Source organism: Micropterus dolomieu, linkage group LG21 (genome assembly GCF_021292245.1).
Source record: "Micropterus dolomieu isolate WLL.071019.BEF.003 ecotype Adirondacks linkage group LG21, ASM2129224v1, whole genome shotgun sequence".
Lineage (NCBI taxonomy): Eukaryota > Metazoa > Chordata > Actinopteri > Centrarchiformes > Centrarchidae > Micropterus > Micropterus dolomieu.
Window position 1 is genome coordinate 9,915,098 of NC_060170.1, and position 15,138 is coordinate 9,930,235.

Sequence of the window (15,138 nt, forward strand, 5' to 3'; positions counted from 1 at the left end):
GACACGGGTCCTTCAAGAGAGTACTAACTGGGTCGAGCATGAAGCAGTTGACTCCCTGGCCAGTGGAGATCACCATCATGGTGGCGCTGCCGTAGAGGGCGTAGCCTGCCGCCACAAGGGTCCTGCCAGGCTGCAGGGCGTCCTTCTCACAGGGCTCGTGATCTGTGGTCTAAAGGAAACCATAAACTAATCCAGGAATTATTCCCTTTTCATTTATCATTTCAGTGGAGTGTAGGCAACTTTATTATCAATAACAATGGAATAGAGAGGAATTGAATCTGTCTGCCGGACATTATTTTACTGTGGGTCTGGACTAAACCGCTGATATTAACTTGTTCACATACAGTAATGATAAAAGTGGTCATAAAATCTAAGTCATCTGTCTTGGCCTTTAAAAACTCAACACAATTATTGAAGCTAATTAAAAAATCATTCTGTTATGACTTTGAAAATCAAGGACAAAGACACTTCGTGTGAATTTTAACGTGTGTATGTACCTTTTTGTAGATGGCAAAGATTGTTCCAATGGAGACGAGACAGTCGATGTTGGAGGAGCCATCCAAAGGATCAAAGCACACAATGTATTTGCCCTGGAAGAGAAGAACGAACCGTTTTCTTGTAAACAAACAAAAGCGTTGTTGTGTTACATGCCTAAACACACTGTGTGAGGTCAAACAAACATGTTGAATGCATTCCCTTCATCTTAAAACATTTAAACCTGATTTTTTGATATTTAGTATTTTAAATCCTCTTGTTTACATTAGGCCGGTAACTATTTTGATAATTGATTAAATTGGTTTGAGAAACTTTTTAAAGAAAAAAAAAAATTCCCTGATTCTTAAATGTGAATATTTTCTGGTTTCTTTAAATCTCAGCAAACTGAGTATCTTTGTGTTGTGGATATAAACAAGACAAGTGATGACATCATCTGGGCCTTTGGGAAAAACTGACAATTTTCTAACATTTTAACCAAACCAAAAAACTAATCAATTAATTGAGAAAATAATCGACAAAGAAAATAATTGTTAGATGCAGCCTTGGTTTACATTCATATTTACTAGTTGGCACTCTTCTTCCCTGCCTTTTGTTGGCAGGTTGTTGTGTTTCTTCACCCATTACTGCAGCCTGTAGATCAGCGGATTAGTATGAAACCATGAGTAGGAATCTGTATCGCATCACCCTCGTGGGCGTGCATGAGACTGTGCTATCTAATTTCATATAACATAACAGTTTATGGACAGGGGTGTCCACATATAGAATAATATAGTATTAGATAGATAGACTGATATTATTTCTGAGGAACAGAAGCCCAAGCCATTTTTTATTGAGCAGGTTATCTGATGAAAAACATTTATATTAACTCAGAGAACTGGATGAGCCTGTTTCAGTCTGCCGATGGGGTCACTCCAGAAATGAGATCCCAAATAATTGAAAGCAGGTTTTACCAAACCCAAAGGGACCTCAAATGTTATCCTGCTCAAACAGCTTCAGGTGTTGCAAAAAATACTGTGGTCCAGAACACTGCAGCGAGGCTGTTGACCAGGTCCCGTAGGACAACTGACATCACACCCGTCCTGTCGTCTGCACTGGCGCCACGTCAGGTTCCCGATTTTAAGGTTCTTCTTTTCACATATTGAGCCATGCATAGTCAGGCACCTTTGTACATCCCTGACCTGCTCCACCTTTATATCAGCCCTAGGTCACTTATGCTTTCTGACCAGGGTACTGGTTGTTCCTCATGCTCGACTGAAAACAAAAGGTAATCGAGCTTTTTAAGCGATGGTGCTCGTTCTGCGGAACGCTCTTCTTTTAGACATACGTTCTGCGGCCTTTAAAGAGCAGCTGAAGGCACTTATTCAAACTGGCCTTTGTCCTGCCTTGTGCTGTGTAATGTGTTTTAAGGTATTTAATTGCTAATATTTTATTGTTGTTTTTTTTTTTTACTGTTATATAATGTTGTTGCTTATGTTTTACTGTTGTCTCTTTATTGTTTTGATGGTCTTAATCTAATACTTTACTCTTGTAAAGTACTGTGTAAAAGGCGCAATATTATGTCCTTACTACTTACTTACTACTTACTGGTTTTGTTTCAACATCTAGTCCACTGCTCACATAGACCGACTTACCTGTCTTTCTGGCTCTATAATGATGGCCTTTTCATTCTCTTCAGACACCAGCACACAGGAGGTAAAAGATGACTTGATCATGTTGATGATCAGATCATTGGAGAGAATGTCCAGCTTCTTCACCTGATCACCTGTCACATTGGTGCTGCCAGCAATACCATAACTGATAAGACATAAAAAAAAAAAAACAACTGTGAGCGTGAAAACTGGAGTGAAAGGAATATAACTGGAAAAAAAGAGCTTTCTCTGTAAACAAAACCAGATCACCTGTGTTTAAGTGTAAAACATCTAAAATTCAACTTTTGTAAAATATTAAAATACAGCAGTGAGGACCATGAGGAAATAAAACTGTGGAAGGGAAGTCATTCATGAACATTTCTATTGGATTCTGGCAGTAAAGCTGCACATAACAGACACTAAATGAAAAGTTGTTTGTTGTATGTCTCGTGAACCACTCCATAGAGGGCGTGGTGGTTTTAGGTATGCGCTTCCTGATTGGCGCACAGACAACCTAAATCTCCTGCTTAGCAACGTGGATGCACGGGACCGAAACTTCAGTTATTGGTACTTTTACTGTGCCATTACTTTATAAACAACAGTATCTTCAACTCGGTGTGATTGTTTACTCACAGATGGGCGATCCCAGCTTTGCGCACAGCGCAGGAAATTGCCTTCACCGCCGTGCACAGCGAGTTCAGCAGCGTTGTCAGCTCTCCGGTGCCTTTCGCCTTCTTGCCCTCCTCCATAACGAACCGGGTCATGGTGACCACGTCGGTGTCGAAGGCTCCTCGTTCAGACATGGTGGCAGATGGTCCTCTGAAGCCTGAGAGTAGAAGTTGCAGGAAATGTTGCAGAACTTAAATGCTTTGCAACGCGGAACTCAGTGGAGGGAGTGAAGACATAAGGGCCAATCCAGAGCTACAGGAGAGGTGTGGCCCCGCTGGAAACACGACCCGCTGGTACAAACACAACTAGGTTGTTATGAAATGATAATATTGCCAATAGAAGGATGTGACCAGAATAATAGACGCCGTGCATGCCTGAATTCAAACTGTCGTTGCGCAAGACGGGCCGTGTACTTTTCAGCAGGTTTGAAAACGATAGTGTGAATGAACGGTTTCAAAATTTTACCTCTGATAGTGCATTCACATTCTTCTTGCTTTTAGATAGGTTAAGTTTTTAGCTTTCAGATTTTAGGCTAGGCCCATTATGTGCAATTAGTAAGGGACATCTGCTAAATAATGCAAATGTGTTTTGACCAAAAGAGTGACTCCTACCTTGTGCAAGCATTTTTAGGGTGGGCCCGTCCCCGTTTCAACAGGACAGTCACAGTGTCCTACTGCACAAAGCCAGGTGAAGTGTTTTCCCCAGTTTGGTGTGGATGAACCCCTTCAAAGAGCCCTGACCTGATCTCAACCACATCCTGCACCTTTGGGATAAACTTGAATCACCAACACCAGTGGGAAGAAACTGTCATAGCAGCAGATTAATGCTAATGATTTTGTAATGAGATGTTTTTTTAGGTGCCCACATACTTTTTGGCCATGTAATCCATGTATTTATTTATCCTCTTAAGTACATATAAATCAATAAAAAAAAAAGATCTGGTTTTCTCTATTGTACCTACATGTAGGCTTCTTACTGCTGACCTGGTTAAATAAATAAAAAGTAAAGAAGGGAGCCTGAGCAAAACAAGGCTACAGCCTTTTTAGTTTGTTTTAAGTATTCAGATCTTGTACTTAAGTTAAAGCAGCCTAGTCATTTCAGTGTCTACTCTGTTCCAAGTAAAAGTCATGAATGCAAAAACATTATCAACAAAATATAGTTCTCATAGTTATTGATGCATTAATTCATTCACTCACTTTGATGTTTCAGGTGGAGCTAATTTTAATTACCCTTCTTTATAGCCTAATGTTAGGCCAACTACAAACTACAGGGTAGCTTGTGAATTTCTCAGTAAATTAAACTTTAATATTGATAATATATAATATTAATATATTTGTTGATTATATTTTGTATTATTAATCTAAATCTGCAAAGTAACCAGTAATTTAATTTATCAAATAAATGTAGTGGAGAAAATAATACAATATTTGCCTCTTAAATGTAAGTTAGTGGAGTAGAAGTACTATAAAGTAGGCCTACCACAAAATGGAAATACTCAAGTAAAGCACACGTACCTCAACATTTTTTTAAACTTTGGTGCAGTACCTGAGTAAATGTACTTACTACCTTTTCACAACTGCTTGTAGTGAAGTTAAACCACAAAAACATTTTCTAGTGTTGAACTGTTGAAACAAGACGCCACTAGATGGCGGTCTTGGCCAGTCAACAACTTTTCGGGCACTGACACTTTGCTCTGTCCTTAACACTGTAGCTGTGTGCCAAGAAATCCCATTAATATTGTAAAGAAAACACTGTGTAGCGTTACAATTATGTAAACTTGTGGTTGTACCACATTTCAAACATTTAACAGGCTGAGTCGTCTTACAAATAGTTGAAATTAGCCCATAAAAGACACTTCTGTGATACAGAACTATTAAGAAACACTCGTATTAATGCGCCTAACGAAAACTAGACCATTTAAGATAAGACTATCTAAGAACTATATTGTTTCGCGGAAGACAAGTTAAAAGAAATCTATGAACTGTCAGACAATTTACTAGATGCATAGCTGTACACTTCAATTAACCATTCATACTAATGCCAGTAAATAAAATCGGTAAATCTTGCTGAGTTGCCAGATAATGTGTAAGTTAACGTTAACAGCAGTAGTTAAAGTGCTTTAGTTACACCAACAAACAGCTAACTTAGTTAACTAGCTTAAACTCGTTTTTAAGGCTGTCTAGCATTGTTACCTTCCTGAAGTAAACTGCTTTAACTTTCCACCAGGAAGGTTACAGAATAAACACTTAGCCACGTATAGGTCGGGCAGTAAAAGTAGGCCGCCCTCGCCGCAGGTAAGCTACACCTGTAGCACTCACCGACCTTCATTATTAGCAGGGAGCGGGCTGAGCTTCTCTGGGCACCGACTGCGCATGACCGCCGGTTAACAACTTAGTGCTGAGGCGGACAAGTACAAAGAGGCTGCTGGTGGTGCGGACGGGACGTGTCGTGTGCCACAGGATACAACCTCGTAGAGTTTGACGTTGAGTTACTACTTTATCCAGACGATTTTCTCCGAGAATTTGAGTCCAAGGACAGTGAGTTGACTTAACAGCGAGGAGGAGTTTCATTCGGGTCCCAAAAGAGCTTTGGGGACACTTGGCGTCGGGTAAGTTAAACGCTTTGCAGTCTCTGGGAGATTCTGATAAATGCAAATGATGTGTTCATTTTATTATATTTATACTGCGTATGCCTTTGAGGACGTGTGTGTGCGCTTATTTAAGCACGCACGAGCCTTTTAGTTAAACTCAAATCTGTCTTCGATGCATGTTCTGGGTCAGGTGGTCCTGCGGCGACCAGACAATCTCATGAAGCGCTGCTGGTTAAGCAGGATTATGTTTAAAGTCATATGGTGTTTGTTGTACCTAGTTGTGGTAATCTGGTTGCCCTCCTCCCACTCCCGATCTAACAAAGCTTGTTCGCACCAGACAGGTGTCATGAACGTGTTCAGTATCTCAAGTATGGGGTTGAACTTTGAGCTCCAAGTGCAGGGAAATGTGGTGCGAGCATTACAGGCGGGAAAGGGCAGTTTATCCATCAAGATTTAACTCCTGAACCTTTTATCAAGGGGGCTCCCGTTTTTTTTTTTTTTTTTTGGAAAGGATTTTGCTCTTAAAACCGTTTTCAGACACTGACCAGTCTCTTATGTGTTTTAGTAATCCCTTCACATTACATGACCCATACTGACTCACCTTAGCCGTGGATTTAACGGGTTGAATCAGGTTTCACCATTGACCTGCATGTCACCCCAAAGCCTCTAAAAGAATAAGTTAGTTATTTTGCAGTACAGTGCTTGACTCTTAACAAACCTGTCCTTATAGGCTGCAGAAAAGGACTGTCATCAACTTTGAAATGTTGCACGCACAGTGTAAATGAAGCCGCTGTTGGTCATGACTGGTATCCAGTCTCCAAACCATACATCCAGAGTTCACTCTTCCTCTACTGATTTGGCATACCACCACCTATTTTCTTACTGTCAGGGGTTAAAGCAGGCAGATGAAAGCTCTGCAAACGCTTGTGGCGGGGAGCTAAAGCATTTAAGGATCAAAGTAGTGGAGATATAGACCTGGATGGTGGTCCCTATTGTGCTGGTAATGAACTAGGATCAAATAGAGGGCTCTTCATCTTCTGCTGTGCTCTGAGGCTTCTCCACTTTATTTCTGTAGTGACAAAGCACTGAATTGATATGTCAAGGAGAAGAATATGAGCTCTGTGACAGCAGTTTAATGAAATTCTTTGGCTTCCAGTGTGGCACTTTTGGCATATCCCTGAATCCATTTTTCTACACTTGGGTATAATAGGAATACAGATTACAAACAGTGCTTTCATCCAGGAGACCAAACAAAGCATTCCCCCAGACATTAAAGGACCAACCTCGTGTGTCTTTGGTGAACCTGGTGATCTTTTGTACAGTCACTTTGGGAAAATTTCATATTTTCAATAAGTTACTTTACAAAAATCCATTCATGAGCTGTGTACTATTATATTCTATGACAATAGTTTAAGCTTCAATTAATTAACCTATGAAGACACATAAGTTATACTGATGCCGTCCTAATCAGACCAACACTGATTACAAAAGAATGTAACTAAATACCAATTATCTTGACCTTGGCATGTACATTTCCAGATCTGTAGGAGTCATCTTCTCACTTCCCAAAGTGCTTCAAAAGCTCTTGTAATTTTGAGTTCAGTTGTATTTCATAAAGATAGGATTCTCAGCATTACTTTTAGCTAAGTTTACCTAATGATAAACTGGCATTTGACGTATATTTGCCTTAACGAGTGGTGAACTTAAATCTTGGACGGATCTCTTTTTCTTTTCAGCTTGCCGGGGCTTGGCAGTGGAGCCAAAAAGTTTGTTTTAGTTACACAATATACGGGTCATTATGTCTTCAAGGTGTTGTCTGTCTGTTGTGACGACGCATTTCAGAATCAATACATTTTTTATTTTTTAACCCCTCTGCAGGCAGGAAGATTTAAACAGCCTTTTTCTGACAAGTGTTAAAATTGTAGCAGTTTCTAAGTTAATCACATAATTAAAATACTGTCAAACTGTACTGTCGTACTGTAAAATTACTGTCACTTAAGCAAAGTACTTTAATAAAATATCTGCTAATTAATGCACAGTTTAGGTTAACTTATGACTTTTTGCGTAAATGTACTGACGTCTCTGAGCTCAGGCTTGTTCGTACTGTAACAAGCTTATTGTTGAATCTGTGCATTGTGCATGTCCTCCAGCAAAACACAGAGCATTCCTCAGGCTCTCACTGGGTGGAAGCACAGCCTGGCATCGGTTGGTACATCAAGCTTAGCGGAGCTCCGGGTCCACATCATCAGCCTCGTCATTCAGCCTTCGTGGACATATGGCTGAGGTCTCTCAATTAACACCTTAGTGAGACGACCCTTCTGTCCACATGATCAAAGCGGGGCCTCCGCTGCTTAGATGTGTCACCCCCAGCCTCCCACCTCCCTGTGATTATGACTCCCATCCCTCCAGTGTTTGTTTAGAGAAAATGACTTCCACTCCACTGCCCCATCTGAGCGGGTTGCACATCAAATCTGTCCCTGCTTTTCTTGCGGCTGTACAGTTTTTGTGGAATCCCTGCTGTAGTGTTTTCTCTGTAATTTTATGTTGAGGGGGTGCTAAGTTGTAATTTTAGTTTTGGCTGAACATCTGTGCATGCTTCTGTCCCATTTGTGCTTCTCTTGCATGTTTTGGTGCTTTAAAATACAGCCTTTCTGGCTGTGTAAGCTTGAAAAGATGAATTTTTCTTTACCCGTCTGTACTCCCTGAAAAAAACACTCTTATTGGTCTGAGCGTTTGACTGTGGATGTGAAGGGAGTTGTTACAGCTGTTCAGGTCTTAAGAGTGGGATGAAGACCTACATGAGCCTCAGGGACTGCCCTGTTATTACAAGATCAAACCTACTTTGAATAGCACTGAACCAAACCAAACCCACCGTGACTGAGAACTGTACAAAAGTACATATTTGATGAAGGTAAAATCAGATCAACAACATATTTTAAATGGAGGACTTGTAGAATGTAACAAAAACAAAACAGAAAAGTCAAGCTTCAGGGAATCCTACTAAAAGATTTCCAGGGGTTTGGGGCAGCTGCCAGGCCAGCCCCACATTGTTTGCAAATTTGCTAGGAAGTCATTATTGGAGTGATCAAAGCTCTGGCAGAGCTGCTTGAAAATCTTTGTAAATCAGTGCTTGCTGGATTTAGGGGTTTAACAGAGCCTGAGATGGATTGGGAGACGTGTGTGTGTGTGTGTTGGCTTTTTCATGCACTCATTAATCACAATTATTATATAGAATGCTGTACAAACATTTAAGTGTGTTATTGTTGATGTAAAGGTCAGATCTTTTTGCTGAGTTGTGGCGGTGTTAAAATTTTTCCGGTGTTATATATATTTTTGCCACTACAAATCTTAGTTATTTTTAAAAAATTTTTTTAACAAATACATTGTGCTAATAAGTCTGCTTTGTTACCACTGGACGGAGCTAGGCTAGCTGTTTTCCCTGTTTTCAGTCTTTATGCTAAACTAAATTAGCCGGCTGCTGACGGTAGCATCATTTAGTGTACAGACGTGAGAGTTTTATCAACCCTCTCGTTATCCACAACGAAAAACAAAACAAGGGTATTTCCCAAAATGTCAAACTTCTCCCTTTAAACCATTTTTATTTACGTAACAACACGGACTTTCCTTTTGCCGCCGTCAGGTCAAATGTCCTTTTTTTTTTTTTTGCCCAACTAGTGGGGCTGCTAATATGGCTTTAGAAATTTAAGTATATTTAAGTTTGTTTCTGCCCCAGTTCATAATTCGAAAAATTGTTACTGTTAAGATGGTTCGACCAATTAAAATTACCCTTTAAAGATATTTGTGTAATATACTACTGTAGACTGTTAAGAAATGTTAATTTTAAGAACCCAATTTTTCCTCTGGCTTGTTAAATAGCTCTGCTCCTCATGTCCAAAAATAGCTTGATGGGAGGAAGTTGTTGTGCTGCTGATGGTAAACATGATAACCTCTTTTGCATTTTTAAGGCCTGTACAGCCCCGTCAGTAGAATCTGCTGAGGTTGTGAACTGAGTTAATTGAAATTGTTGCATCACTTAAGGCATTACAAGAGAACAGACGCGTGTGCTAAGCTTAAAACCGTCCTATTAAATATCACTGTTCACTTTTTTTTTTTTTTTTTTTTTTTTTGTTTTAGTCTGAGGAGCTAGTCTTTTAAACCATATGGAGAATTGTTAGATAAGTCCTGCATGCTTCATCTTGTGTGAGATTTCTGTTGGGAGGAAAATTGTTGTGGTGAACATGAATGAGTGAAGGTATTTCTCTGTTTAGCTGGGATTAACCCCGGGTAAACCTTGAAGTGTGTTTCACAAAGATGTTTTGTTTCCTGGTATGTTAAGCCCTTTCTTTCATTCATGCCTCCTCTGTCACCATGTGCTCTTTATATCAGAGATCATTGACATTTGCCATTTACAAATTAATTTTGTTTAAATGAGTCGTGAATTAAGGATCTTTTCCTGTTCTCACAGCATATATATATTTCCATTTTCTTAACTTTTGAGCCCTCATTAATACCTACTGACTTGTTTGGATAGTAGGCAAGATATTATTTGGACCTACTTTTCATGAACATTGCCTGGAAAACATTTTTACTGAATAACTTTTGACAATTACTCAAAACTTTGACCACACCCCTCAGACATGTGGTTTATCCAACATGTTAACACAAAATACAGTTGCTACCATCTCAAACTGGGTGTAATTAAACGTGCTTTTGAAGTTGTACAGACCAAAGAAACATTAGTTTTATTAATGCTTTAATAATAAAGGAGGTTTTATTAATAAAGGAGGGTCATCGTCAACATTACTTGTAGGATTGTCGTTGACAAAACTTGGTGCTTTGTGCTAGTCTTTCATGGTTTCTGACAAATCTAATGGGTTGACCCCATGAATTAAATGAATTGCACACTGAAGAGATGCCCTGAGGAAAAGGCACTCTGCTTGACAAGGCTTGTTGTAAATTATTGTTTTGATATTTGACCACAATGGGAGGAGTAGCAGAAAAAACAGAATGTGGCGAGGCAGCAAACCCCAAACACCTCAATTATCTTTCACAGTCTTACCCATACTATAAGAATAATGCAGGCGATTTTCACTTTTCTTCAATGCTGAAAATAGCTAAGCTATCACACACAGTAGAAGGCTCTGCTGATAGTATATTTGCTGATATATTGTTTAATAGTGTACAGTGGGAGTCTGGTACAACTTCACCTATTGGCACACTGCATTGAGAGGAGAAAGTATTCTTAAAGCCAAAACTCAAGCTTTAAGATCACAATAAATATGTGGCTTAATACTACAACTCAAAACAAAGCAAACAGTTAATAACTATTTTTGGAAATTATCCGTCAAATCTAGTGATTTGTTGTGACAAAAAACATGTACAGTGCTGACATGAGAGATTTTCCAGATTGTACAAAAAACATTACAAAGCCCAGTTACAACTAAATACTTTAAACTTGAATCTAGAAAAACACTGTTATGTTGCACCAAAAATGCAGCCTGTAAAATGTGTGTTTACATTTCTGTCAGCATATATGAAGGTAAAGCCAACATCAGCAAATTACACTGGCTCTAATCACATCTATTCATTTATTTTTCTGACTCTGGACCTTTCTGTTATTTAGATGACCCACCAAGCACGGAAGTGGAATCACAGTAGCTGTTGAGCCAGAAGTGATCAAGTGCTGTATTTGTTCTTCAAGGATGATCATGAATTCTGCTTGCATAGACCCGGACAAAAGCATATGGTAGTGTGACGCTTTCTGCTTGGTTTTTGGTTTTACTGCAATTTTTGTGCATGAACAGACCCGACAACAGCTAAATAGCACCTCAATTGTCCAAAGACCATTTAAAAAAAAAAAAAAAAAAAAAAACTAAACCAAAAATCAATACATTTACACTTGGATGACAATAATCCCTCATACGATGAACACGACAAGCGTCAATGGCTCTTATGATGTTGTTTTTCATTCCAAACTACTCTGGCAATGTTGATGAAATATGTCACTGAAAGCAACCGTATGGCGCTTTCATCTGTTAAGAGTTTTTGAGAGAATTCTTATAATAATAGTACATACCACGAGTCTTTGACGTGGCAATCATTCAACACAAATCCATCAAAATGCTGTATGATTCACAAAGTGAAAAGTCATGGACCAGCTGCATCAGGTGACGGGAGCTGGGAGTGTATCATCCCTCAATCTGCCACTCTGGGCAGGGATTAAACCAGCAGTCGTGTGGTTACTGCTGCACTTACTCTAACCACAATGCTTGCAGCTTTCTCTGTCTTTATACACCAAGTGACCTCAGTGGATCTGAAGTAGGGCTGCTGAAATGATGGAGGCAGCCATGAAAGAACTGTAAATACAAGCAGTTAATGTTTTGCACATCTCTGTCAGAAGGAAGTGTCAGTTTTTAGAAGCAGCTCACCCGCCGCTTGTCATTATCCCGTCAGGACTACTTGTGAATGAAAGGCAAGATGTCTGAGAAAAGGAGGAGTGAAAAATCCCGCCCGTTTCTTGTACGTTAAGCAGGGCAAGGCAGGTGCAATGGGAATTCAGGGCTCAACTGATACTGTGATAATCCCTCAGCTATGCGGGCATGCACAGACTTCGCCTGTCAAGTTGAAGCATTCCATAAGAAGGCAGTCTGGGCAGACTGATTAGATTTAGCCAGAACTCAGCCCTTATCAGGAGAGCTAAGACCAGCTCAGAGTGAGTCTAAAACTTATTTCTGAACAGCAGCAAGTGACAATTAGCATTTGCTACCAAAAGCTGCTAGTCATACCAGACCAAGAACGGATGTAGCAGAGTGTAAGGGTGCATTTTACTGCCCTTGAATTCAACTTTTCATTTCTAATTTTGTCATTCTTCATTCAAAATTGCACAGTCTCACTTGTGGACCGGTTGTGTGTCCTTAATAAAAGCGTGGTAATCTGTCCATGATGCTTTCAGTCAAAAAGCTAAAAAAAGAAAAAGCCATCTTCAGTGGGTGGAAGTGTGTTTACCAATTGAGCCCATATGTAGGTGAATCTATGGTGTCTTTTAATTAAGAGTAGACACAGTTGCTCCACTAACAGCCTGTTGTAACTATGCTCACCCTCTGTGGGCTTTAAAGGTGGCTTTGAAAAGTTTTTTGTTAGTTGCTTCTTCACAGAGAATAGAAGCTGTGGGCTTCAGATCTGTTACAGTGGATACCTGACTACCTAACACGTGGACACGGAGGATATTTTATAAGCACAGACCAGGTAAAGCCACAACAAACACACCAGTGCAGATGTCAGTTGTTAGCTGTGTCCTTTCGGCAACTTTAGAAAACGTACTGCTGATGGGAAAAGGTCAACAAAGCGGACACATACAGGAATGAGGCGGAAAAGGAGTCAGATTAATTAGTGAGCAAACACAAAAATGGAGAAAGTATAACTTAAAATGGCGAATAAGTACTAAGCTCCCAGAAATGGATAATATACCTGCTAAAACTGGTAGATGTTGAGCACCCCCATATGGTCAAAATGGCATGATCCTTGTTTAGCTGCGAAGCTTCGACTGTGAGATTGACAGTCGAATCAGGCTCCGCCCATTGAATCTTCGACTATTCTGTGTCAGCCCTAATAAAATTATTTAAAAAGTTTGTCACGTATACACCCAGAATATTGCACAGTGCATTTTTGAATTTGCATCTGATGAAAACATGAAACTACATGATAACATGAAAGTTTCATCTTCACAATAAACACTTGGGAAACAGATTCCATCTCGACTGCGTTTGTGCACCAAGCATCATCGATGTAAAACACAGAGTCCTCTTCCTCTCATCTTGCCGAAGTCTTGCACTCACAGCTAACAACATGGACTTCTCATGGAGTGCTTGAACCGTGATGTTGATAGAGCAGGTCTCTGTAACGATGCGGGCACAACAGTGTCTGGTTTCCGTTGTTTGGACAACATGAGTCCGATTTTGTCCAGACCGGCTCTTTAGGAGCAGAATTAAGTCCAAGCTGGGCCAACATGGCTCCTCTCCTCTAAGCCATCACCGTGGTCCGCCGCAGCGCCTGGGCCGGGTGGATCGTGGTCCGCTGCTCTTTAATCCAAAAACCCTGTCTTCATCTTTCAATGAGTGTACTTATGTCAGAGGTAACGCATGTTTTGGCAATAAAGCAGGAAAAAACGGATTAACAAAAACAAAAGTATAGCAAAGTTTTAAGGAGCTACCGGCTGCTGCTTCTACAAGCGCTGCCGGTTGCCATAGGCAACGGAGTCACCTTACTTCTTTCTATCAGTGTTTTAATTAGAGCTGAAACAAGTCAGTTAGTCTGCAGCAGTTTTGATAATTAATTCATTTCTCAAGCAAATTGAGCAATTTAAAGACGTTGCCTGAAGCTTTCGGAACATTTCATTGTAATTTTGTTTACTGACCAAATGATTGATTAAGAAATAATTGATAGAATGAATAATTAGTCTTAATGCTCTTTTCCTGTCATGAAAAAGGTCACCATTCCCGAACCCTTTCAATCTGCAGGAAATCCAACTAACGTTAAGGCGATGTTCTCAAAAGATAGATTTAGGTTGGAGGATTACTTTTAAAGGCATATTTTACAAGAAAATCTCGCCATGTGCATCTTTTTAACCCGCAGGCTATTGGAAACGCCCAAATTTGTCAACACTTAGATTATCCTCTACACCACAGAAACAGCTTCCAGGGATGCCACTGTTTACGGCTGAGAGAGCGCCAGAGGCTCGGCCCGCTGGTCACCCGGCAGCTCATATTACAGTCTCCCTCAGTGGCTGGTATTGTCAGGTTACTGTGTGTGTGTGTTTGGTGTCTGACCGGCTGTGTTGTGATTGGCTTGTGCTCTGCCGTGTGAGACAGCGCTGGGTGACGTCTCCATGTTAATCCCTTATTTCTCTCTGCGATGTGTCCTCTGATTGTACTGGGAGCTGTCTGTCAGTTGCAGCTGAAGGATGTGCGTTCACAAAAGTAACTTATGAGCTGAGCAAGGTGAGTGCAAAATATGATTTGAGTTGGGCAGGCAACAAGTATGCAGTTTCTAACACAACTGTTGTGTTTTTCTGTTGAAGTCTTCATTTCTTGAGCTGCTTATTTGGATTCAGAACCTGCTGATGAACACCTTGTGATTTTATTTAGTTTGCTTGCTCGGTGCTGCCACTGAATGCAGCATTGAACTCTTCTGTTTTTTCTTTTTCTTCCATAAGGTTATCTACTATGAGAGTGTGTGTATTGCAACTATTTCTGTCACACAAGCTTGTTAAATGGAAAAATATCTTTGTTGCTAACTTTGTTACTGTTAGTTTTGATCTGATCGCTGGAAGCATGTGGGTGAAGTACTGATGAGCCAGAGCTGCACAGTTGATATCTGAGAGATGTTGTGAACTGGTTTGAGGGTCTAGTCACAGTTTTGGGATGAGGTGTGTCTGTTGTGTCTGCAGCTGCTGCTCTAGTTCCACTGTAGGCCCAGAGTCTGACCTGAAGGCTGGCTGGAGCTCCAGTTTTTTGGCTGGGATGTGCAGATGTGCAAACATCAATGTGCTGTGGTCTTTTTAACAAGATGCTGACTGATGATGATTACTTGTTTTAGGGATTTCACACCTAATCTGTTTGTTGTGGTTCAGGGAAAAACTCTGTGGTTCTGTGTTTTTAAGGTTGGAGTGACAGCTGTCAGTTGAGCTCCGGTTCTGACAAAACAGCCAAACCAAGACCCCCCCCCCCCCCCCCCCCCCCCCCCCCCCCCCCCCCCCCC

At 40.4% G+C, this 15,138-nt stretch overlaps 2 protein-coding genes and 1 long non-coding RNA gene across 7 annotated transcripts in view; 2 read left to right on the forward strand and 1 right to left on the reverse strand.

Moving 5' to 3' along the window:
* fbp1a (fructose-1,6-bisphosphatase 1a) overlaps positions 1-5,251 on the reverse strand; it is a 10,074-nt gene extending 4,823 nt beyond the window's left edge. The window contains exons 1-5 of one of the 4 annotated variants that reach the window (XM_046034051.1): positions 5,115-5,251; positions 2,757-2,949; positions 2,127-2,289; positions 498-590; positions 29-169 (exon numbers count right to left, since the gene is read on the reverse strand). In XM_046034051.1, the coding sequence (XP_045890007.1) occupies positions 29-169; positions 498-590; positions 2,127-2,289; positions 2,757-2,949; positions 5,115-5,166 (642 nt within the window). In that variant the 5' untranslated portion in view covers positions 5,167-5,251. Of the gene's footprint in view, positions 1-28; positions 170-497; positions 591-2,126; positions 2,290-2,756; positions 2,950-3,403; positions 3,670-4,984 lie in introns of those variants that run through there. The other 3 variants (XM_046034053.1, XM_046034054.1, XM_046034052.1) reach the window with 3 other exon arrangements.
* Positions 2,637-3,734, forward strand: LOC123959778. Its single transcript, XR_006822392.1, has 2 exons — positions 2,637-3,085; positions 3,414-3,734. It is a non-coding gene; the product is annotated as an uncharacterized LOC123959778 (long non-coding RNA).
* The window catches only part of kank1a (KN motif and ankyrin repeat domains 1a), a 65,212-nt gene continuing 54,940 nt past the window's right edge, over positions 4,867-15,138 (forward strand). For both annotated transcript variants that reach the window (XM_046034049.1, XM_046034050.1), the window contains exon 1: positions 4,867-5,400. The gene's annotated coding sequence lies outside the window, so the exon portion shown is untranslated. The remainder of the gene's footprint in view (positions 5,401-15,138) is intronic.